The 27,196-nt window shown below is 35.7% G+C and overlaps 1 protein-coding gene across 1 annotated transcript in view; it reads right to left on the minus strand.

Moving 5' to 3' along the window:
* Positions 1 to 27,196, minus strand: part of EPC2 (enhancer of polycomb 2) — a gene marked incomplete in the record, with an annotated part of 136,723 nt that overhangs the window by 3,754 nt on the left and 105,773 nt on the right. The window contains 8 exon segments of the mRNA XM_027775356.1: positions 659 to 818; positions 2,492 to 2,628; positions 13,339 to 13,682; positions 13,789 to 13,934; positions 15,594 to 15,683; positions 19,149 to 19,340; positions 21,629 to 21,761; positions 23,313 to 23,461. Coding sequence (XP_027631157.1) covers positions 659 to 818; positions 2,492 to 2,628; positions 13,339 to 13,682; positions 13,789 to 13,934; positions 15,594 to 15,683; positions 19,149 to 19,340; positions 21,629 to 21,761; positions 23,313 to 23,461 — 1,351 coding nt within the window.

Here is a 27,196-nt window from a genome sequence, read left to right on the forward strand (position 1 = left end):
TTCCACTGGCCTGCACGAAACAACCACAGTATTCTGCCTCCATACTTGGCAATTTCGGAGGTAAGCATAATGACAGACAGAAATTGCAGTTGGATTTCCCTAAGGATTTATACATACATCAGTAAGACTGCAGTGGGGATTATAGGGGTATGTAAAAGCAGATGGAAGACTCTGGACAGTAGAAAGAGCAAGCCTCTGAGAATGCAGGGTAGTAAGAAGGCAGGAGTTCACAGCAATGCTGTAGCTCAGGCGGAGTCAGAAAAGTAATGTCTATGCCTATGTGACAGTGGGAAGGCAAAGCCAATTTCGAACTTATTTATAGACGCTTCTATACTGTATTTCACCTTTTACTCAGCATATGGCTGATTCAGTGGTGAATGTTATTCATTAGCTCAACAACGTTTCTAAGACATGAAGCAACTGACAGTGCATGGATGAAACCAGGGAGGGTGAAGAGTTATGAGATGTGTGAGGAAACAGAGAACAGGTTTGATGTGAATTTTAGAAAACCCTCAGCTAGCCCTTTGCATTTTCCCAAATACATCCTGAAGAGTCCCAATTGACTTCTAATATACGTTTCCCCCTTGGATATAAAAAAACAAAAAGCATACCCTAAATACTTGAGTTAAAACTTCAAGACAGTGAACCTCAGCCATACCTGAAGGCTGGACCACTCCGTTGATGCTGTTGTGGCCAGTGTTTTGTTCCTTGGCTACCTCACTGCGACTCGGAACAGGTGCACTGACCACGGCAGATGCAGCAAAGTGGGCGCTGGCTGAGTCAAGTGTTTTAGACATACAGTCAGAGGTGCTTGAGCCCTGTAAGGTGAACAAAAGGAAACTTTCAATTTTTTAGATGTGATTTCATAAAGATATTAAGGGACAGGGCAATCCAAGAAGTGGTTTCCTTTCCAATCTTCAACAGTTACAAGGGTTTAGATTAAGCACCTAGGACTCTATAGATAACTTTTAGTGACTAAATAAATACTAGGAAGCAATTATTTATTTTTTTTGGAGAGGTTTTTTTGCTATAGGGCGCGTGCGCTCGCCAGACAGAAAGAGAGAGACATAGAGACAGAAAGCGAGAAATCACCCTCCAGGGGGGATGGTCACGCCGCAATCCCCCCCTCCATTCTCCTCTCGGGATCTTGGGCACGCACGCACACGTGCCAGGCATGAGTTTTAAGTCACCGGGTCCAGGACGCGAACCACAGTCGACCACATGGGAGTCCAGCGACATAGCCATTACGCTAACTGCTGGTTCCCTAGGAAGCAATTATTTCTGAGAAAGGACTGGAGGATTTAAAAAATCCAAACTTAATGCTTTATTAATTTTCCAAGAAGTATTAATGAATGCTTTTTAAAATGTTGACAAGCTATATTTTATGTGTGAAATGACATCAGAGATGACTAATAGTCATTTTTTTCATAATGTAAAAACATATCTTGGCCTAACCTTGAAGTAGGCTGAAATACGTTAGAGTGGTTAGTAAGAGACTCAGAAGAAGCAAATGAAGGCAAGTTAAACAGCCATTCCTCTGTGATTCTGTAGAAAACGAGTTAACTGTTGCTAAAGTCCACAGTCCTAGACTATCAACTAAACCCAGACCCCCCTAGATGTCAAAGGAATGCAGGTCACTGAGATTAACATGTTACTAGACTCAGGATCTGAACTACTATGGGCAGTTCTTGGTTTAAGAGCTCACATAAACACTAAAGTTGAGTTATCTCAAGTACTCCTTTTGAAGTACTTTGAGAATTATGGAGTGATAAAACTTAAGTACTAAATCACTAGGTTTATTTTTTTCCTGGAGGTCAAACTGTATATATACTTTAGTTTTGTTTGGCCTATAGTGACTTAACGATAGAAATCTATCCTGGCATACAGTCTGTAGGTCAGAAGTCCACAGTGAGACTTACAGGCTAATCTCCAGGTGCTGGCAGGGCCGTATACCTGCAGGCATTTACGGTTTTATGAGGTATTCTTATTCTTATGCCCAGCATCTATATTTAACAGTGTCTATGGACTTCCTCTAGGGGCAGTCTTTTTTTTCTACAGGGAAATGGATTCAGAGAAAGAGGGGGCTATGTTGTTTAGATTTACTACACAAATCAAGAAAATTCTCTCTAGCTCATTGGAATATCCACACAGCACTTAAACACACAATTTAATAGGAGTTAAAAAAGCTGTATCATTGGAAAAAATCTTTTCTGGGGGAATAGGTTCTAAGACTATATGATCACTTCTGTGAATTCTCATTAACCTTTCAAAAAATAGTTATCTCATTCCTAAATTAAAAATAGCATGTTTGGTTCAGAGACTAGTTAGAAACCAATCATTTAAAATTACTTAAACTGACTGAAAACAAATTCAGGTTCAACATCCCAAATCAAGAGTGGCAGTATCTAAGTTATCTTGACTCAACTTGAATGAAAGGACATGATTATGAAAGAAAGGAAGAGGCAGAAGCACTAGGAGAAGACAGGCGTACCTGTGCTTTTGGATGTGTCTGCTGCGAGGAATGCTGAGACTGCTGTTTCTGCTGAAGCTGAGCGAGTTGCTGCCTTTGCATTTGAACTAACTGCTGTTGGTGTGTCTGAAACTGCTCTTCTGTGATACCCCCTGTTACTGGCAAAATATATCAATTTCAGATATAAGTCTTTTTTAAAGCATTTTTAATAACACAGTAGAATATACTATAAACTTAATCCACAATTAAAATGAAAAGCAATTACAAATCAAAACTATGCACCATGAGCAAAGAACCCAATAAAAATGACAAATCGTTCATTAAGCATGGCTTATGCTTATATCCATGACTTTTTAAATATCACATGCTAAAAAAGATTTTACTTGTGATTTTTACTAAATAACATAGTTCTAACATGAGTATTCTACCATTTATTCAGACTTAATATGCAAGATTACTCTTAATTTTCTACATTAAAGTGACCACAGAACAAGAAAAAGCATGATTAATGTAAATAATAATAGTGACTAAGTTATAGCCTTAAGAAGAAAGGAGAACTATCTGTAAGACTAAATGATTTTTATTGCTGATTTGTCCTGTTACACTGAAGTGAAAATACTATTCTCCCTAATTACAAATAAGGGTAGAGAATAAAGAAGTTCAACTAATGTAGCTATCAACCATAGTTTAAGCCAACAGAATTGATACCTAAAATAAATCCTATCTACAAAAATACTGGAAAAGCGTTCAGAAAATTAAAGGTAGAATGTATCTTCAGATGTAATCAGTTACGCTATGGCCAAGTGTGTTACCAGTTAGTGCATTTCGAATAAGAAAAAGACATCTAAATCCTTTACATAAAAAAGATCAGCTAAGGGGACCAGCAGATGGGATAAGATTGCGTCACTGGACTCCCACGTAGTCAACAGTGGTTCCAGTCCTGGACCTGGTGGCTTAAAATTCACGCTGGCGTGTGTGCGTGCGTTCCTGAGAGGCGAATGGATTACAGCATGGCCACCTCCACTGGGGGATGATTTCTCTCTTCCTGTCTCTCTGTCTCTTCAGTGAGCACACATGCCCTATAGTGAAAATCTCTCAAAAACAACAAGAAAAATACAGCTAAGAAAAGTTAAAACTGGAATAATTTTTCTTACAAAAACAAAGTTTCACTCGTAGATATTTAGGTAGCTCACTGATACACTGATATAGAGGATGCAAAGGTATTTCCATAGAGGTCAGTAAGTTATTAGGATCAAAAATACTAAGTCATATCAGAATTCATACACTTTGAAGTAATTTTGCTCCATTTCTTGTTACTGCTTTCTTCCTCTCTCAACTACTTCACTCAGTCGACAAGTGTTTACAATCTACTATGCTGTAGAGCGCTGCACTCAGAGTTGCTGTGAATACAGGGAAAAATGAATTACAAGAGCCTGTAATAAAGTACTACAGTATAGCTGGAAAGAAAAGATATACAGGGACCAGCAGTTAGCGTAATGGCTATGTTGCTGAACTCCCATGTACTCCACTGTGGTTTGAATCCCGGACCCAGTGGCTTAAACTCACGCCGGGCGCATGTGCATGCGTGCCCAAGATCCCGAGAGGAGAATGGAGGAGAGGGATTGCGGTGTGGCCATCCCCCCAAGGGGGTGATTTCTCACTTGCTGTCTCTCTGTGTCTCTGTCTGTCTGTCTGTCTGGCGAGCACAAGCGCCCTATAGCAAAAACCTCTCCCCCCCCAAAAAAAACAGATTATAAAATACCAACTAATATAAATTTACTTCGTGATGGACCCAAATGCGTTCATATGGAGACTACATCTTCAAACTGCTACATTTAATTTCCCCAAAGTTTTCTACTTAGTAGGATCACAAAAAATTTTAAAAATATTTTTTATGGTAAGTTGGACATGTAACTAATTACATGGAGAATAATTTTCCATGAAAAATATTTTCCATGAAAAGGGAGTTAAGACCCACAGATGAACACAGCTTTAAACACAATTTGGTTTCCAGTCCACATTATCATTAAAATTTGTACTGGATTTTAAGAAGATAATATAGTTCTTAGACAGATAAAAAATTCATTTTTAGAGGATTCAAAAATCTGGGGCTATTATAGTGCTAAAATGATAATATTACCTGTATTTTTGAAGTACCCATTAGTTATCTTACTGAATTATCAACAAAATCAAATGTCTTTCTTTGCGCACATGTTAAATCACTGCAAGTGTTCTATTTTTTAAGTGAAAAAATGATTTTAATTCTAAATGTACAATCTTCAAAATCAAATGAAAATATGAAGTATTCATGAGTTTCCAGTGGTTTGAACACCTTAGTGGAAGAGATGAAAAATAGTTTATTAGAAACAGAGGCCAAATAAATCTGTTTCAGTCCTATGTGCACAAAGAATGTACTAATTCAAAAGAAATGGAGCCGGAATCTTGCATAGCACAGTCCTTAAATCCGGTGTTAAATTTGTCTAGAACTGAGCTTTATGTTATGACAAAAAGGTAATAAGCACTACTGTGGTTACCTTTAAGTGAGGAGTAAGCCAAATAAGGGGAATATATTTTTAGTGGCTATTTCAAAATTAAGGAAGAAATGATAATAATGAGAATCTTTTCTCATAAAATCTTTTAAGTCAGACGATAAAATCTTACCTACTCAGAATAAAGCATGTATCTAAATTAGTAGAAAGAAAAATTTCAGTCTCTAATAAAAAATTACTTTTAGGGGGACCAGCAAGTAGCATAGAGGTTAAAGGTGGCTGGATCCCACATGGCCAATTACGCAGTTCAAGTTCTGGACCTAGTGGCTTGAAAAGCAGGCCAGGTACATATGTGCGTGCCAAAATCCTGATAGGAGAATGGTGAAGAAGGGACTGTGGTGTGACCATGCCACCTGGAGGGGAGGGTGATTTCTCACTTTCTCTGGCAAGCTTTCATGCTCTATAGTAAAACTAAAAATTAACAACAAAACTCTACTTTTGGATTGGTAGTTTAGGGCTAACAATGAACTGCCAACTAGAGTGTTCTATTTGCTTTTATGAGCAGATAAAGATTTACGTATTTAGAAAGAATGCTTTCAAATGTGTGTACAACACAAAGTAGTGATAAATGGTGGAGAGCGCACATACATTTATTTTCCTGATGCGATCACCACATGCTGTATACATGCTTTGAAAAAACTACTGTACTCCAGAAAAACGTACAACTATTACATATAAATTAGACACTATAATAAAATTATTATCTTTTAAATAGGGAGATGCTGGCAAAACTACCTATTTTTTGAATGTCTACATTTACTGCTCTGTCTTGTAAAGACCATTAATTTGCTCCAACCTTGTGCTTTTCTCCTTATAGAAAACCCATAAAATCCCAACCTAGTCTCAGTCCAAATTATTTAAATTTATGGTAACTGTTTCCCAAACTTTTTAAAGTTAGGGTGACTGGGACAAACAGAGGGCTGGTGGTTAAAGGCGCTGGACTCCCTTTGACATGGCCAACTGTATCCCGAGTCCCGGATTCGGTGGTTTTGGGACTCACGTTTAGTGCACCTGAGTGCGTGCATGCTCAAAGTCCAGGGGGAGAATGGAAGAGAGGGATTAAGACCTGGATATCCCTGCAGGAAGGGGGATTTCTCACTGTCTCTCCCTGTCTCTCCCTGTGTCTCGAGTGAGTGCACATGCCCTATGGCAAAATATCTTAAAAAAATGAAAATAAAAAGTTAGGGTGACTTTGATACAAAAAAATCTCATCCCTAACCCCATTTCTGGTTGAGAATCACTGATATAAACTTAATTCTATATATAGATACACTTTAAAAAGTTACATTGCTTTTTCCCCCTCCTTCCTTTCACTTGGAGCTCAATATGCTTTATCTGTTTTTGACATCTAGCTCCCTCTTTACTATGAAGGTATTTTGTGTCTGAAACAAGCTGATGCTTCTTAATTTGAAATTTTCTAGAGCACTATTTAGTATTACTTTAACTCCTTAGACAAAAGTAGCAAACAGTAATCATGGCACAAAACTGGAGTATATACAAACCCTGCTTTCTAACTCCATCATTTTGGGGTGAAGATAAAGTGGTTAAAAAATGTATGTTTTTAATGGTACAAACACAAAACAGAATGCCATTCTAAGAGTTCTTATGTTGATTTGCCAGTAGGTAGAGTTGAAACTTGAATGAAAGCACCTTCTACACTAATTGTCTTTTCTCTCACGGTTTTACTTCTAAAATAGATTTCTTGTACTGACTGAGTTAACAAGAGGCACACATTAAAATATATCAGGAAAAGGTCAGGCTACAGAGTGAACAAATCTGTGCAGGTAATAAGATATATGATAAGGACCTAGCTTTGAGGGTGGCCAAAGGGGAAGTGGGAATGTACACAAGACAAACTTCTGCTTCTCTTGCTTAAGGTCAAGATAAGTTCTTTTCACTAGCTGATCTTATATTGCTAGCTTAAAAGTGAAATTCGTGCTGGTCTTAAACTACCCCACATGCCTGTAAGTCCTATCAATTTAAAAGTGGCCACAGGGGCTGGACACTGACACAGCAATAGGACGTTATGTTCTGTGAGGTTGACCCAGGTGTATCCAGAGACCTCCCTGAGTACACTGGGGATATGTGTGTACCCAAGAGCTGAGGCTGGCTAAAGCTAAGGGTGGACTGCAAGTAGGTACCCTGTTGGGGGTGCTGTCTCTTTTTTGTGCACACTCATGGAAGAAATAAATTAACATTTTTTTTTTTTTAAGGTTTTGCTATAGGGCACGGGCACTTAGGCACAGGCCAGAGAGAGACAATGAAAGGGAAAGTGAGAAATCAACCCCCAGAGGGAGTGGCCATGCTGTAATCCCTTCTCCTCCTGAGATTTTAGGCAAGCACACATATGCATGGTGTGTCTCAAGTCTCTGGATTCCGGACTTGAACCACAGTCCACCATGTGGAAGACCAACGCCTTAACCATTAAACCTCCCAGTGGCCCCAATGAATTAACTTATAAAAAATTAAATAAATCTAAGAAATCTTACTGTTTTGTGAAGTGGGAATATTTTATTACTCCAGATAGATGGGAAGTATTCCTTTCTCTAAGTAAGGAGTTTTGCAAATCTTCCTGGGTAACACATTCTAATAGACAGGTATACACAGAAGATTTTGTGCATTAGTAACACAACTGTATTTCTAGATACCGTGTGTGTGTGTGTGTGTGTGTGTGTGTGTGTATATATATATATATATATAACAGTCTGATTTTCAAGAAAGCTTCAAGCCTTTCTGGCTACATTCTATAGCTGACTAATTACCTATTTTGGATTCATTAGTCTGCTTTTATTCCTTGGATGGATCCATGTACCTTTTATTAGACTACTTGTCATCATTCTTGGAATGTTGATGCTGTTTTTAAAGGTCCCAGGCATCTCTCAATTCATCCCTTTATCTTTCAGGTATGGTCCCCATATGGTGCTCTACCTAGGCTGATCTCTTATCACCTTTCCCCTCCCTATTCTGCCAGTGACCTATCAAAAACACATTCTGGGTACCTCCACAGATTTTGCCAGGCAGGTCTGTCACACAGTTTTATTTTATTAAAGCAAGGCTGACTATATACTATAATTTATTCTGTTTTATTTTGTTTTACAGAGCCGGCATGGGACTAGACTGAGGGGTGGAGAGGGAAATCCTATGTCACATCTTCCAGGTCACAGTGGGGACTCAGGTCAAAATTCCCATAACCAGTGGAGCTGCTCTGAGGACAAACTTTCTCATGGAAGAGAGTTGACACTGAGACTACATACATCCTATAAATGTTAACTCTCACAGTGAAAGGTTACCTAACGAACCTTGAAATTGCAAGGGTGGAGAATGGAAAGGTGAGAAAGAGACAGGGAATAAGAACTAATGGATGTGAGGATAATAAAAATAGTTCAAAGATATTTAATATTCTGACATCCAAGCTAAATAGTTACAATGAATACTTCATTATTATTTCCTTTAGCAGTCAAACTAAAATCTTTTCATCCTTGAATCAATTTCTCACCTTTGGTGAGAAAGCATTATAAGCAATGCTAATACCAAAACCAAATCCTTCTCTAAGTTCCTAGGTAGCTGTTAAAAGCAGCTTTATTCTTTTTTTTTTTTTTTTTTTTTTTTTTTCTGCTATAGGGCATGTGTGCTTGGGATCTTGGGCACACACTGCACCTGGCCTGAGTTTAAACCACCAGGTCTGGGACTCGAACTGCAGTCGACTACATGGGAGTCCAGCGACATAGCCATTACGCCAACTGTTGATCCCAGCAGCTTTATTCATTCTAAAATTTACATGCTTGCAAACATATTAGGGCAATTTTAGAAAGAATGAAAAGACAAATCAAATCATTAAAAAAAAAAATCAGGATTTTTTTCTTGAAAAACTATATAAACTGTTAATGATTTCATAAATTGCTAATAAGGTATTTATAGAGGGCCAACAGGTGGTGTGATGGCTAAAATGCTGGAGTCCCAAATGGCTGACCCCTGTTCAGGCCCTGCACGTGGCAGCTTGCTTTCTCCCTGCCCTCCCCGCCCCCATCCCTGGAACCTCCAGCCTCTCTCTGGTGTGTGCCTGCCCTGTAGTAAATTTAAAAAATAATGATGATAAATAAAATTAAATAAACAATTCTTTTTCTTTCTTTTTTTTGGGAGAGGTTTTTGCTATAGGACACGTGTGCTCACCAGAGAGACAGAAAGCGAGAAATCACCCCTCAGGGGGGATGGCCATGCCGCAATCCCTTCTCCTCCATTCTCCTCTTGGGATCTTGGGCACGCACACACACACACACACACACGTGCCTGGCCTGAGTTTTAAGTCACCGGGTCCGGGATGTGAACCGCGGTCGATTACGTGGGAGTCCAGCAACATAGCCATTATGCTAACTGCTGATCCCAACAATTCTTTAAATAAGATATTTGGAACTTATCAAAAGGCTGTTGGTATCTATCTACAAGTATCTATGTATAAGTATATTATGACAGATGAGAAAAGAAAAAACATGTTAATTTGTGACTGATTAGTGAAAACCAAAATGAAGCGTTAACTGACATAGAATTTTAAGTCTGATAAGGAAAGATGTGAAATATGTTTTTTTGAGCTTTGAATTTAAGAACATCATCCTGAAGAAGAGTTCATTAATGTTATAGTTTCAAACTACTAACTCTGACCTCTTTATATAAAGAATGTAATATTTGCCACACATTACGAATTTCTTGAGGGTAAGGATTACTATCTTTAAAACTTGGAAAACTTTATTTTACATAGCACTTTAAAGTTAATAGATACTAAGTAACTATGTATAAAGTTAATTTTCACTGATCATGTACTTGCTAGGTTCAGCACAACCTATCTTTCCTCTTTTTCTGTGTAGCTTTTATTCTGAGAATTTTTTATTTAAGAAAACATACCAATATTTTACATAATATCAATAGTTATCAAATCTTTTTGCTTTAAAATGAAGTCTTTAGTCTTAGTTCCCTCCACCCCTTTTATTTGAGAGAGAGATTTTTGTTATAGGGCGTGTGTGCTTACCAGAAAGACAGAGACAGAAAGTGAAAAATCACCCGAGGGGGATAGCCATACTCAATCCCTTCTCCATTCTCTTCCTGGGATTCTGGGCACATACCCACATGCATGCAGCATGAGTTTCAAGCCGCCAGGTCTGGGACTCGATCTGTTGCCAGTCATGTGAGAGTCCAGTGACTCAAACACTATACCACCTGCTGGCCCCTAGTTTTAGTTCTGCTAATACCTAGGACACACATTTTAATTCTCTTTTAAGTATGAAGCAAATAATAAATATATTTTGGACACAGGTATTATAGAGACAATGATTCAAAAATCATTAAGAGTTATTAACAAGAAGAGAGTAACAAGATTTTTGCCATTAGCCCTCACTTTAAGTGCTCTTTACTTATTTATTTATTTTTTAAGGACTAAGAAACTTTTAATATAAACATTATTGCAAGTGTCTTATGTTTCTTTTCTTTCCTTAGTTTGCTGGGATTTGCCAGCTGTGAAATAGAAAAGTCGGTACTAATAATTTGTCTATTAGCTTACTGATATTCTCTGCCAGAAAAAAGCATGGTCCTGGTCAGTTATTCTTAAAAAATAACCCACACACTTTCATGATTAAGCCTACTAAGAAAGAATCAAAGGCAAAAATATTTAAGACAGTTCAACAAAAGTGAACACATGAGAATTCCATTCTTTTATGCAAGTTCATTAAAAAGTAAGAACACGGCTTTCTAAAAACTCCTCTTTCTTTTTAGGTAGATGAGAGAATATCTATCAACTGTAACTTATTTCTATGAACTTTAAATTTATTTAAAATTATCTAAACTAATCTGAGAAAAACTATGTAATGAATATAATTGGTAAAAATACTTACAGATTTTAAATTGTTTATGAAAAATGCTTAAAAGACTTTTTCATTATGTATTTGTAATCCTGTGACTAATATTTTCAAACAAAAATATTGTTAAAAAAAAAAAAGGTGGGGCCAGCAGGTGGTGCGGAGGTTAAGGCAGCTGGATCTCACATGGCCAACTCTGTGGTTCAAGTCCCAGACGTGGTCGTTTGAAAATCATGCCAGGCACATGTGTGTATAAACCAAAAATCCCAAGAGGAAAAGGGATTGCAGCATGGTCATACTCCTTAGGGTGATTTCTCACTTTAGTTCTCTTTCTCCAGCGAGCATACATATAACACAGAAAATACGACACAGACCAAAAAATTTTTTTCCGGTGGGGGGAGAAAGACAAAACAAAAACAAAATCTTTTTTATGATGCTAACATCGCACACTTGTGATTTAAGCTTTCTGAGAAGTACATGCATGCCTAAGACATTTTTAATGCTTATTTTATGCTGCTGTGTTACAGAACGGTACAGCTGATCATTCTGTAGCTATTTAAGTTACATGTTGAACTAATACATGTATGGTACTGATTCATGTACATTTTTGGTCAAAAAAATAGTCTTAAGTTAAATCTAGAGCTTAACGGACAGGTTGCTTGGTGGTTAGGGCACTAGACTTCCACATGGCCAATCGTGGTGTGAGTCCTGGACTGGTGGCTTGCTTTCTTTCTCATTTTCCCTCTCCCTCTCCCTCCCTTCTCTATCTCAGGCCAAATTTTAAAAATTATAAATAAATTTTAAAAAATTTTAGGGCTTATCTGAATGTATAGGAGAAAGCTGCAAGGATCTATGTTCAAGTTGAAAAGAAACATATTAAATCATTTTTTGGTTTGATATACATTGGTAAGAGAAGAAATTCAGGGCATGGTCAACTATAATTACAAATGCCTATATGCATATTTTTTAAAAACTCCCTTTTTGGCAAAAATTATTTTGAGTAATATTTGGTATAGGAAATTTCATTCAGTGAAATAATCTGAGCTATGTCTTTAAGGTTGGCTGAAAAGATGTGACCTAATATATTCCTACTATCTTCAGATTTCTATGAAGATTTTATTTTTATTTTATTTATTCATTCATTCATTTTAATTTGACCAGAGAGAGAGAGATGTACAAACACACACACACACACACACATACAGAGGGAGAGAGAAAGAGAGAGAGAGAAAGTGAAAGCCACCAGGTCCGGGATTTGAACCATGGTCGGTTATGTGGGAATGTCCAGTACCTTAACCACCATGCCACCTGCTGGACCCTAGATTTTAAAGAATTCCATAATCTCGAATCATACTAGATACTTATCCATTTCAGCTTAAAAGGCTCATTTAACTTTATAGACTCATAAACTTTATAACAGGAAGACATTTCCCTTACCTAAGTGTTTAGGAGAAAATTAAACAATTTGGATACATGATATGCTAACTTCTAATCTTTCAAACAAACCCAATTTTTGCATTATAGTTTTTAAACAGGTCAATGTCTAAGTTGGAAAATAGGCAGTTCAGTAACTAAAAAAGACTGAATACTACTGAGAAAAATTTTCAACTAAAATGATTTAAAATCACCTTAAAGAAATTTGATATAACGATTTTACATCCTAAAATGCATCATCCAGGAAGTAATTTAGAAATATTCATGTTTACAGAAAGAATGGCAATAATATATATCAAATTATATCTATTTTTGTCTCTGAATACTATGTATTATTCGAATGTATACATTATAAGGATATTTATAAATCAAATGTACTTGTATACATAAATAAGGATATCCACAGGGAAAAAAAAAAATCAAAATTGCATTTTAGATTCTCTACACATTATATATTGTTTACAGCATACAAGTCATGAAAGTATTAAATTAATTTGAACATAATATCTCTAAATTTGAAAAAGAATTCCTGAACTTGACTAGAGAAGTAAGCTATTAGGCAAAAATGACAACTATTCCTAGTAAGTCTCTGGAAAAAAAATTTTTTTTTCAGAAAGAAAGCTTTCAATGGTACTCTAAAGAAGCAATGCTTACATTTAAGCAACGTTAGTACACAAAAATGAAAACTTTAACACAAGAAGCAGACAGTATTGTGCTATTGTGACCTGATGTTGGTTTTGTAAGCAGTTTGCTCACTGGGAGCCCCCTATGCATTCTGCCTACACATGTTCACCATACATACCAGATTTTATAGATACCAGCTACAACATTTTGGTTAAAATATGAACTACAATAGCAGATTTTTGTTCTAAGGTTGCAAAAAAAAAAAAAAAAAAAGCAATAGATTAAGATTAAAGTTCCTCTCCTGGTTGGGATTAGGAAAATAAACCTTCAAAATTTACCCTCAGAGTTTATTTAGTGGATAATGAAAATTGAGGAGGAAAGAAAAGCAGGATATACTCTTAACCAAGTGACAGCTTACCTGATATACCATTCTTGCTGGTGTTCAATAAAGCTACAGACGCTGCAGAAACTCTTTTATTGTTCACAGTCTGCCCTGGTTTTCTTGAGGTACATTCTTCACTATCACTGTCCTGTAAATTTAGTAGCCTTGGCTGGAAACACTGTAGTCGACATGATCTGATATTGCTTAATATTTCAGAAAGGGACAGTCTATTTTCACAATGTTTACTGGAAGCATTGGTCCGAGAGAAATTAGAAGAAAAGTCTATAGTTTGGGAAGAGCTTGCAAAACTACTCAGCATTTCAGGGTCTATCTGTTTCAAGACTGGATCATGTTCTGTAGATATTCGGTCCATTATGACCCTAAAAACCAACATAAAACCAAATATTAACTGACAGAATTTAACATACTCTCTAAACCTTCATTTCAAGCTTATAGGCAAAAAACAGGTCAAAACAAGTAGTTTACCTTCCACCTCTACCAATTCGTCTCCTTGCAAATCCTATACATCTTCTTGGAACTGTAAGGGTTGTAAGGCAATGCCTATACCTCAACTTATCCAAATCTGCCAATTCTGAATTTTCAAATAAATGGTTAGCTTGGTCCAAACGAGGCTGCAAAGAAAGAATATATAAATTAATAAAGGCTCAGGGAGTAAATCTGAAATAAAGAGTTAAATCATGATAAAAATAAAGTAACTGCAGCATTAGCAGACTGTTAATTAAAATTTAGAGGTAACTTTAAAATTGGGGTTTAAGTGACTTACCTGATGGTTAAAAAAATTTTTTAAAGGTTTTTTTCTTTTCCCCAGAGAGAGAGAGAGACTGAGGGAGGGAAAGTGAGAAATACACCCCACCCCCACCCAGAGGGGAAAGTCATGCCACAATCCCTTCTCTCTCCATTCTCCTCTTGGAATTTTGGACATGCATGCACACATGCCTGGAGTGTATCTAAAGCCACTGGGTCTAGGACATGAACCACAGAGTTGTTCATGTGGGATCCAGAACCTTAACTGCACCACCTGATGGCTGTCCTGAAGGTTAAATTTTACAAAACTAAATCAAAAGTTCAATCACCAAAACCGAACTACGTTTTACATATAAATATAGGTCATTTAAGATACATTAATCTTTAAAAGAATAATATGGCTTTATGAACCAAGTAAAGATGATGAAATAGCAATTTATAGATTTCCTACTGAGATAAATCAGGTTTTTTTTTTCTTTCTTTCTTCTTCTTCTTTTTTTTTTGATTAGAAATTACACTTAAAGCACACGCTGGTCAAGCTGAAGTTTCTTTAACAAACAGCCCATTTAAGGGCCGGCAAGTGGTGGTGGTTGGGGCATTGGACCCCACATGGTTGACTGAAGTTTTGAGTCCTGAACCTGGCAACTTGCGTTCTCACTCCCACTACAACCCTCCCCAGTCATATTAAAAAATAATAATGATAATGAATAAAATTATATAAATAATTCTTAAAAAGAAACAGCCCATTTCTTTGCCTTTCCATTCTCTTCATCATTCTATTTTCTTGTGTCATACCACTTTTGTCCCTTTTTAATTTCTCCTTGTCTCATGAGCATAATCTGTAAACAAATCTCCACCCCTCCATTAAACACACTTACCCTGAAAAAAAATGTGTCAGTGTAATGTTTACCATAATACAACTAGAGAAACAGTCTCCATAAGCCATATAAGAAAGGCAAAACCATCCTCACCACTCTACTGTTACACTGTGGAAGAAAGGTTACTCCCTGCTATAATGTTGCACTAAAACTTTATAACAAAAAGCAATTTCTAAGTGTGTCAAATGTTACAGATACAAATATTAGATAAAACATTTCTATGAGGAAAGTTTTAGAATAATTACTTATTTGATACTTACTAGGTATGTAAGAAATGGCCTTGTATAACACTGAATTTCAATAAACACAGCAACCATCAAAGATTCCAACTTAGAGATTCTGGGCTTACCTAACTAGAATGACATACTGAGTAATTTTAACAACTGCTGAAGCTATAATTAGAGCCCATGGTGATTTCTAAAATATGTGTAATTACTAATTTCCAGGTAAAGGACTCTGAAACCCTTTGAAAGGACTTAGTACCGTTTAGCATTTTTTACTGCTATCCACATAGAGGATGCTAAATTGAAAACTGAAGTGCATCAGTACTAATGCACTTCCCATTTTCAGATCAAGACTAAGTCACCTTGACATGAGTTACCTGTTAATTCCAGTTCACAAAAACACCACAAAAAATAAAGTTCTTACAGCATAATACTGGCATCCTGCCCGCCTTCTGAAAGCACAGGGACCATCAGGATCATTTTCTTCTTCGGGTTCTGATATTGGGGACGGTACCTAGACAAAAGAGGCATCTCATTGAGGGGTTATCAAAAGTCAAGAGACCAATGTTTGTAATGATCTAAAATTAAAATCTGATCACAAACAGTAAAATCACTTTTTTTTTTTTTGAAGAGGTTTTTGCTATAGGGCACGTGCACTCGCCAGACAGAGAGAGACAGAAAGCAAGAAATCACCCCCCTGGGGAGATGGCCACGCCACAATCCCTTCTCCTCCATTCTCCTCTTGGGATCTTGGGCACGCACACATACGTGCCTGGCATGAGTTTCAAGCCACCGGGTCCGGGACTCGAACCGTAGTCGACTACATGGGAGTCCAGCGACATAGCCATTATGCTAACTGCTGGTCCCTCCAGTAAAATCACTTCTATTAGGCTGTCAGGAAAGTCAAGAAGCATTTTTGCATAGAAAAACAGAAAAATTTGTCATGACTGTCCCAACAAGCTAATATATATATAGTAGCACTAAATTTCCTAAAATATTTAATGACTAACATATTTTTCTATGGCTAAAAATCCTTATTTTTCACGAATGGATTAGTTCTTGAAGGTGCAAATTATACTATTTAATGTTTCTGAACATGAATTACTATACAATTAAAAAGAACCAGTATAGTACAGTTTTTATAGTCTATTTACAAATAATGCATATGGCCATAAATACCTGATGATGACAGTTATGCTTCACCTAATAAGTACTTTCAAAAAGCTGTCACATAATATTGAGTTGTACAAAAAGTCATGATGTATTTTTTCTACACAAAAATGTGTCATGACTTTTGCGCCAACCTAAAAAGCACCTTGCCTAGGCTGTGTGATATCTGGATGTATGACCCTATATAATCTGAGTAGACAGGGCAGTACCGATACATTATATCACTCTTTATAAACACCATACAAACAGGTAAAATGATATGTAAATACTCTGACACAGCAGGGAAATAATGTTTTAGGTAATATTCCATCCATAATGGTTCCTTTTTTTTAGGTTTACAAAGGAAGTATCAAAAAAAAGAAAAAAAAAAGGTCTCAGGAATTACTTGCATAAAGTTTATCACCTCTTCCTCCCTCCCAACTACCAACTATCATTCCCAGTGGTGAATTCTAGGGGACACAGAAGTCTTAGACATATGCATAAAGAACTGATGTTAGGAGAATCAGAACATTCCATTCTGCTCCGAATCAGGTAAGTCTGGTTAAAATGTTAGTTCTCTTAAGGTTCCCTATTTCCTTGTTTACTGGATAAAGCAGCAGCATACAATTATTTTAATGTTTTTAGCAAAGAAGCCCTGATTTTGTAAGACATTCCAAACAGTTGCTTCACTGAGTGATGCCCAACTCTAAGTAAATACTTACTGTTTAGCAACATAGAGATACCATAAAAGTTAGTAAGGGTTGTCTAAGACCTAGTATGAGGAGTCCAAGGACCCTAAGAGTTTCAAAATACAATTTGCATGTTGAGATAGGGGCTGGGCACTACATGAATCAACATATGTTTTTACAACAGATATGAAGATCCCTTTAAGTGTAAGGAATATCTGCTAGACTGTTTAGTGAGCTCTACTCTCAGGATGACTCTACTCTCAGGAGACTAACTCTAGCAATGAGAGAAAAGTTTCTATAGGTCAAGGTATACTATAATATTCTGTGAAGGTTGGGAATATATAGTAAAACCTAGCTCCCTTTAGTACTTACTGCCAATGTAAGGCTGTCCTACATACTTATCCATGTCATTTTCTTAAAATGTTTAATAATCATTTCCCAGTGTGTATAATGTAGATAGACACCATTTGGCACCTGGTTTCTACTGCAGGCATCTGTCCTTCCACCCCTTCCCCTCTTCTGGATTTTATGCTCCAGCAATGCCAAACTGCTGGCAGCTCCTATAAGCTGTTTCCTCTGCTAAAAGCCCTTCCTTACACTTGCTATCTGGAAAACTACTAGTTGATATGGCGCTATTTCTCTCCTTCCTTCAAAATGGTCATCTAATGAATATCCCATGGCTATTCAAAGCCCTGCCTGGGTCTAACTGTATGATCATCTAAAAGTAATGAATGGTTTCACTGAGTACTTCTCGAGAGCATAAAAATATTAAATATATGCTCATTCATGTGTTATAATCCATATGAATGCCAAATTAAATCAGTAACAAAAACCTAATCTAGCCAAAGGAGATCACACAAATTCCAGAAAAATGGTTATAGCAAAAGCAAAACAAAAACAAACAAACCCCAGGCTGTTTAAACAGTTCTGCTCCCAAACATATCTGTGAGGTGGATTTTAATTCTTTATTTTTTTAAAAGAATTATTTATTTTTAATTATTATTATTATTATTATTTTTAAATCTGACTAGAAAGAGACAGAGAGACAGGGAGAGTAAACATGAAAAAGCAAGCCACCAGGTCTGGTAGAACTACGGCTGGCCATGGACGAGTCCAACATCTTAACCACTCCACCACCTGCTGGCCCCTAATGTGGGTCTTTAAAAAAAAAAAATACTCACTTAAAGCAAAAAAGTCGAAATGCTAAAATATGACAAAACTGGTAGTAGGCCCAAGGTCCTTGTTAGAATATTCTCTTCAACAATATACTTCTTTAAAAAAGTGATAGTTTAACATATAAACTCTTATTTCAAAATAGCACTTATGAACTTAAAATTACATTCTGCTATAAAACTGTCGTAATATTCACCAAAGAATTATTTTCACAAGTTAAAACTTAAATTAGTTCTTCAAAATCTTCAGAATCAAAGAGTGACTGACCAACAAATCAGCAAAATTTATGTGAAAACTTATAAAATACAATGCTTATGGGATGTGGCAAAATGAAGTTATTGGTGGTGAGTAGTTAAAATTATATATTAACTATCTTAAATTATTGATAATCTTTGGTTCAGTAATTTTATTTTTAAAAATTTATCTTAAATACAGAGGGAAAAGATAAAGATGTTTATTTTTGTAAAAGGGAAAAGAGAAAGGCCTTTAAATGCTCCATGATACAATCAATTATATCCAACAGATGAAAACGACACAAAGTAAATATCATTCTCAGTGGCTACATAAATAATGTAGAAAGTGTTTATGCTGGGCCAGCCAGTGGCATGGTAGTTAATGCAGTTGGATCCCAATGGGAGAATGCTTGGTTCGGGACCTGGACCCAGTGGCTTGAGAGACATGCCAGCCTGTGCACACTGCATGCCCAAGATCCCAACAGGACGAAAAAATGCAAGAAGAGATTGCAGAGAGATCACTCCCCATGGTTGGGGGTGCTTTCTCACTGTCCCTCATTCCCACACCCTTCTGGCAAGTACATGTTCTGTCTGGTAAATTCAAAGAGAGAAAGAGAGAGAGAAATGTTTATGTTCTAATATTAGGTGAACAAAGAATCAAAATTCTAAGACATCAATTGTTTTTAAAACATAATACTATATAAGACTAGAAGTAAATGTCTTTAAAACAAGCACCTGTGGAAATTCATCTTCATCTGAGCTGTGAAAGTCATATTGCTTAATGTCACTCTTATTGATCACAGGCAATGTCTCAGGAGTGGGTTGCTGAGATGTTATCAAAGTCTCTGCTTTAGGCTTCTTTGGGTACTTCTTCTTTTGACGAACCACATCAGAAGCCTCTTCTTTCAAGGACAAGTGATGAGGGTGCTGTTTAAATGACAAATTTTTCCCCAAAAGGAAGAAATGAAAATCATTTTAGAAATCATGAAAAACTACACTGCTCTTTGAAAAACACACATTTTTATCCACTAGGTTATTCTGTTTTCAAAGCAAAAATTATTCTACTATCATAAACTAAAACATGTTTTAACTTCCTACAAATTATGACAAAATAATTAGGGTATTTAAATTTGCTTTTTATACTGTTACTAATATTTAAGCTAAATGGTAGTGATTTTTTGGTCTATTATTATGCAATCCAGTATGCAAAAGACATTTTAATTCAATTCTTACTTAAATTCAATATATCAATGATAAAAGTTAACGTTTTATTTAAAAAATAACTCAAATTGGATTATGAATTCATTAATACATTTCTACACTTCTGATTTTTAAAAATGTCTGTGATAATCTATTTTTGAGGAAAATAAGCTTAATAACTAGGAAAAAACCTTAAGTTTTGATGTATGTATAATTACTACTTCAACTGAACAGTAATCAAACTGTTCTCAAGTAACCCAGGGTTCTTTGGAGGTATTCCACAGGTCAATTCATTAAGGAACTAGCAAAAGGGGTACTTCTCTAACTCCCATCTCCCCTCAGTAGGACAGCTTGGGTTTTATTTAATATAATGGCATTCCTTAAAATAAAAAGGGATCTACTACTTTAAAAAGTTGGAAATGACTGTTCTAAGCACCGCAGTATAAACAACTTGAAAGTGTAACAATATTTAAGGCATTATACATGATCTCATGTGTTCTAGATGTTAAAACTACTTCAGGATCAAAAACAGTGCACACAAGGAAAATGTTACTTGAATGGGAAATTACATTATCAGGATATAAGTTATTTCATAAGATGGGTACAACTATTACATTAAAACATCCCATATTTTTTTTTTTTTGGAGAGATTTTCACTGTAGGGTGCGTGCGCTCTCCAGACAGACAGAGAGAGACATAGAGACAGAAAGCGAGAAATCACCCCCCAGGGGGGATGGTCACGCTGCAATCCCTTCTCCTCCATTCTCCTCTCGGGATCTTGGGCATGCACGCACACGCGCCCGGCGTGAGTTTTAAGCCACCGGGTCCGGGACACGAACCGCGGTCGACTACGTGGGAGTCCAGCGACATAGCCATTACGCTAACTGCTGGTTCCCAAAACATCCCATATTTTAAAATGGGATGTGTGAGAAAATAGCTAACAACGTGTAACAAAGTAGGACAATGCGGAGGGAACCATATCTTCACGACAAGTTATTTAAACAGGCTGATTCTGTTATCATTATGAGTTAAAATTTTCATGTTTTAGTGTCGAACAATCATAAACCTACAAAAAACATTGATCATTGTAAAATGGATTTTAAAAAATAACTCATAAGAAGACATGTGTTGCACTGATAACATTTTTGGCTATAAAGGCAAGTGTGAGTTAGAGTATCAGGTAGGTGGGCTAGATGCCTGTGATTAATAAGACCTTTGGTATGTGAACTGACATGAGTAGAAGAAAAGGAGTCTTCCTGCTCCACATTCTTACTTAACCTTCAAAAATGAGCCCATAAAAAACAAGGACTGTGCACATTTTTAAAAGATGAATTTTCACAAACACCCTAAGTCACTTTGTAAATCTGCTACAGATCCAGACTATTATCCTACGTGCTTTAGTCAATATCTGTTTCTTACTCAAATCTAAGCTTTTTAAAATGAAAGGTTTTATTAATTTCTATATATCCCAATTATGTAAACGATATCATGAGTACTAGATAAATATAATTATTTAGTCTGAGACAAATAAGCACCGAATCTGGCTCTTTTGCTGGGAAAAACCTATGATCCAGAAATTAGAGAACTCTCAAGACACTCAAAGTAGATTAACAATTGACAAATGCTGGTTCTGGCAATAAGGACAAAAATAAAAATAACTTTAAATGATCTCTGAACAAAGCTGTGACTTTACATTTTGATGCCTGCCACTATGATGCAGAGTTTGGTAAAGCTAGTTTGCTTAATTAGATTTTAATTAATCCTTACTCTTGAGGAAAACAGGGAGCAAATACATTGCAAAGTTAGTCACACACAGGTAAAACTTCCCTTAGAGTTGTTCTGAGGGTTGGAGGTCAACTTGTAGAGTATACAGAAACTCTAAGCAAAATCTTCAGCAATTAATACGAACTACATTTATGTTAATTACTTTTTTCCTTAAACAAAGACAACTGCATAAATCAATAACTGTCTGATCAATATACCATACATGCTTCTTCTCCCCAGAGAATACTCACCTTAGCTTTACATTCTTGGACTTTGTGATGATTTCCATTATGAAGGGTTGCTGGGGTGGCATACAGCTCTTTTTCTGACCTATTGATTTTCACTTCATTAAGGATTTCACCACCATAATCTCCTAAATGGTATCTTGAAAAGGTAAAAAAAAAAAAAAAAAAGAGCATTAGTTTAATAATAAAGAGGAAAAAAGCCTAATGATACCTCAGTTTATTGGAGCATGACTAATCAAATAGCACTAACAACTGGATTATTTACTTACTTTTCTTCTTCTTTTTTTTAAGAGTTTTTTTGCTATAGGGTGTGTGCACTTACTGGAGAGAAGAGACAGAAAGAAAAAACCCCCGCCTCTACCCCCAGCAGTCTCTTTTCCTCCAATCTCCCCTTGGGATCTTGGGCACACACGTACATGAGCCTGGTGTAAGTTTTAAGTTGCTGGGTCCAGGACTCGAACTGTGGTGGACTATATGGGAGTCCAGTGATGTAACCATTACACCATCTACTGGTCCCCAGATTATTTTTTAAAGACTTTTTCTTTATATAAAGAATTATTTTATTTAACTTTATTTATTTATTTTAATTTGGCCAGAGAGGGACAGAGACAGAGAGAGAGAAAGAAAGTGATAAATCAAGCCACCAGGTCTGGGACTCGAACCATAGTCGGCCATGTGAGAGTCCAGTGCCCCTAACTACCACACCACCTGCTGGCCCCATTTTTAAAAGACATTTTACATGATAAAAAATGCTTATATTTGGAATTGAGTAAAAACAAAACTCAAAAAAAAAGCCTATAGTACACAGAAAATTAATTTCTTATATAAATTATTAAAGCACTAGAAAATGGTGTTTAAAATGCTTACTTCAGTAATCACACAAAATTCTGTTAGACTTAGTTTAGTCTATTTAATTATGTAAGAAAATCATTATTACACTGGAAAACAAATTTCCAAAAAGAGTTGGAACAAAATAATTTGCGTATTGAGTCAGAAAATAAAATCAATTAAACATTAATTTCCCTCAAAATACTTTTAATAATTTTTAAAAATAAATTATTATGTTTTAAAAGGTGTTTGTTTGTTTGTTTGTTTATTTATTGCCATGTGGCATGTGTGCTTGCCAGAGAGCGACAGACAGAGACAAAGACATTCCCTGGGGGGATGTCCACACTGCCCTCTCTCTTCTCCTTCATTGTCCTCCTGGGTTTCTGGACACTCAAAAACAAGTGCCTGCTGTGATTTTTTAAGCCACAAGGTCTGGGACTCAAACCGTGATCAGCCATGTGGAAATCCAGCATCTTGACCATTATGCCACCTGCTGGCCTCCCCTCAAATTTTGTTTAACAGAAACTTTAAAGAAGTAAATTAGGTAAGTTCATGTCTAGGTTCTTTCTAGATAAAGTACAGTGATTTTGGGGGGGAAAAAAGGTATATTAGAGGATCTATAGACTACCCAAAAAAACCCCCAGAATCTGGGATCCAAATTAACTTAATCCAATTTAAAAAAATGCTAGTATCCACAAATCATTTAAAAATGTAATTATGTCAGACACTCAATATCAATAGTTATGAAGCTTAGCCAAACAAAAACAAAAACAAAAACAAACCACCTGAAACAACTTCTTGGTTCTATTTTGCCCATCATTAGGCTAAGGCTGCCTTTAGAATGTAGTATTAGCAATATTACCTCTTTTCCACAACTTCTAAGGTTAAGTGCAATAGTTCCCGTTTTGTTTTCTCTCTTCTCTTAATCATTTCCAAAATTGTTATGGCTCTACTAAACTCTCGTCTCAGTTTCAACATCTTTTCATAAGAGGCTTCATCATTCTTACGATTCTATTTAAAAAAATAACAGTTTTAGAAAAATATAAAACCCAATTATTCCCATTTTCTGTTTTATTCAACAAAATACATCAAACCCAAATTAATCCTATAAAAGTAAAATGTTAAATGTAAAAATGTTTAAAGTCATCTGAACAGCAACTATATAAGAGACCCTATTTACTGAACTCTGAAAATGTTAAGTACAAATAAGTATCTCTCAATAAATATTTGGAAAAATATGTCCCTAGCTGTTGAAAAGATGGAATAGCATAGAAGAGTTAATTATAATGTAAACAAATTTACAAAAATACCTGATAACAAAATCTGGTATATCAAATAATGTAGTCCACTCGCATAGTAACAAGGTACAAAATTATTCTCTCTTCACCGATTCAGTTCCGTAGGGCTAAAAGGTTCAACGTAATCATGAACACTATCAAGATTTACTTCAAAAACTGAAGTAGGACATCAAGCACCTCAAGATATGGGATTACTATGCTTTAATGTAATAAAACCTTATTGCAGAGTAAAAAAGAGATTTAGTAAAACTTCTGAGTTTCAGAATATTGGTAATTAGTTATTTTCAACTGTAAGAAGTTAACTTCAACTAATTACAAAGTGAAAACCCAGTTCAATAACTAGAGACGGCTCCACTGCAAGCATACATTTGCATATAAAATAGCAGCATCCATTTGCATATAAAATTACTGTTCTTATAAATTTTTCTGTTGAATCAAATATTTGCAGAGTACTTACTTTATATCAGGCACAGAAATCTATTTTTTTAAAAACAGAGTACTGAAAATTTTGAGTATGATATGCTTCCATTTTCCTCTCCCTTTCTCCCTCTTTTCCTCACTATTTAATTTTCACATTGTCATGAGGTTTTCAGATTTGCCAATGATCTGATGAAGATCATGCTCCATGTCATAGAGAATAAAACTGATGGTTGTACTAGTCTTAAATTATTCATGATTCAATAAAATGGATGCTTACTTAAAAACATAAAAAGTAAAAAATAAAAACATCACTAACATCCCCCAATCTATGTGTCCAACAGAACTAGTCTCCTTCCATCCTTGAGTTGGGAAGATTCAAGATGGCACTACAAATAACCTGAAGAAGGGAGGGGAACAGGGGAAGAAAAAGAAAAAAAATACAAGTACGCTTAATTGACAAAAGAATAAAAAGCTATTTGCTGAGGATGATGTGTATAGTAATGTCTTTGTCTCGACCGATATGCATAGTAATTGTGCTGAAAAAAGAAATGTTATACACTATAAAGATGTATGTGATTAAATGTGAAATAAAAACAACAACAAAAAACCTCTCTTAAGAAAACAAAACAAAGAACCTGAAGAACACCAGAGATTTCACGTTGTTAGAGGATTATATAAAAGAGAAAATACAATCTGAGAAAAATTCAAAGTGTTGTTATTCTTTTTCTTTTGTGTACAGTTTCTTAAATTTGAAGTCATCTACTGAAAATAAACAAAGTCCCATTTCAATACTGCAGATAGAAAATTTTTAAATGACATGTATTTAAAATCATTTTATCTAATAAAAAGAAAATCAATTTTTTCCTTCCATATTATGAGACAAAAGGCAAAAATCTAAAACATCATTTAAGTAATTTTTTGGAGGGTAAACAAGCAGCAGTAATACCTTCCAATAAAAAAAAAAAGAACATTCTCAACAGCAAATATTACAGTGCTACTCTGTGCAGGGTAGACACATGACTTCTACTTTCAGAAGGCTTAAGTCTAAAATGAATGACAGAAATACAGAATCAAAAGATGATAAATAACAAGACTGCATGCCAGCTGGCAACTGCGTAATTTTAAGAAGTGCTACAGAGCCTTTCAAGAAGCTGTCTCCTTTTTAAAAAGTGTTCCTTTTAGACTTTATGCTTCTGCCCTGTCATATCTATCCCCTGGCTCTATTTAGGTCAAAATAACTAATATTCTATCAAACTTTTCTTTCCAGAAAATTTCCTACTTTTTTTAGACTTATTTAATTTTATAATTACTATTATTTTTAAAATTTGCTATTCAGTACATGTGCTCACCAGTGAGAGACAGAGAATGAGGGGAGGTGGGGAGAGAAAGAGAGAAAGTGAGAAAGCAAGGTGCCAGGTCTGGGATTCAAAAACCACCATTGGCCATGTGGGAATATAGCACCTTACCACCATGCCACCTACCACCCCCTTAAGTTCCTACTTGTAAAAAAAACCTTTTTATGTTGAAAGAATTTCAGACTTACAGAAAAGTTTCAAAAATAGTACAAAGAATTCCCATCTAGATTCCCCAAAAGTTAATATTTCACATTTGATTTCTCCCCCTCTCTCTGCATATAGTGAGTAGCTCTAATCCAAAAATCTAAAATCTTCAATCCATAATGCCCTAAACTCCAAGACTTTTTGGGCACCAACATGATGCCACAAGTGAAAAATTCCACACCTGACTTCATGTGGCAGGTCACAGTAGAAACACTGCAATATAAAAATATTGTATAAAATTATCTTCAGATTATTTTTATATGAAATTTTACTATATATAATTTAAAATTACCTTGAGAATATATATAATATTTAATATGTATAAAGAAACAAGGAAGTTCTATGAAAGCGAATGCCTTTTAAAGTGGTTTTTGATTTAAAAAAACTTTATTTAGAAATAATATCAAATATATAAAAGTTTTTCAAGAATAAAAAACATTTCAAAGAAAATCTCTATGTATACCCTTTAGACCAGACTCTCTTATTGTAAGTGTAGATGTGTGCTGTCCCTGTTTCATGTTTATTATATATGTATACACATATATAATAAATGTGCATATATTATATAGACATATGTATCTATACAAATATTTTATAAAAGTACACATACATATATACACAAACACATGCACCTTTTTTTTGATCCAACTGAGGGTATATCATAAACCAGAGCTTTATGGCCTACATATTTAAATGTGATTTTCGTAAGAAGAGAGATATTCTCTTTCATAACCATGGTAACTATCTTTAAGTAAATTTAACATTGATAATTTTATCTACCACTCATATTCCAATTTTGTCAACTGACTCAAAAAAGATGGCAGCATTTTTTTCCTCCTCTAGTACAAGATCCAGTCTTAGATCAGGCATTGCAATTAGCTGTCATATCTGAAAAGAGATTTTATTATTCTTTTTTTAAGAGAGATTTTTGCTATAGGGTGTTTGCACTTGCTGGAGAGATAGACACAGAGAGACAGAAAGTGAGAAATCACCTCCCAGGGGATGAGCACACCACAATCCCTTCTCCTCCACTCTCCCACCTTGGGATTTTGGGCATGCACACACATGTGCCTGGCTTGAGTTTTAAACACTGGGTCTGGGACTTGAACCATAGTCAAATATGTGGGAGTCCAGTGACTTAACGGCTATGTTATCTGCTGGTTCCTGAGAAGAGATTTCTAAATACTGAATGACAAGTATTTGATAACTAATTAAATTTAGAAACTGAAGAAAAGAAATAAAAAACATTCTAAGTTTTGGGAGTCACTGGAGAGGTAGGTAAAACAGGACCATCAAGTAAGACATTAAATTGAGTTTTTGGAAAGGTTCAGTTTTAGAAAGGTATGTGAACATCTGGGTAAAGACACCAAGAGGTACTACCAAAAGATGGAAGGAAAAAAAAAAAAAAAAGATGGGACCAGCAGTTGGCGTAATGGCTATGTCACTGGACTCCCGACTCCCATGCAGCC

The sequence above is a fragment of the Tupaia chinensis genome, unplaced genomic scaffold (genome assembly GCF_000334495.1).
Source record: "Tupaia chinensis unplaced genomic scaffold, TupChi_1.0 Scaffold000549_1, whole genome shotgun sequence".
NCBI lineage: Eukaryota > Metazoa > Chordata > Mammalia > Scandentia > Tupaiidae > Tupaia > Tupaia belangeri.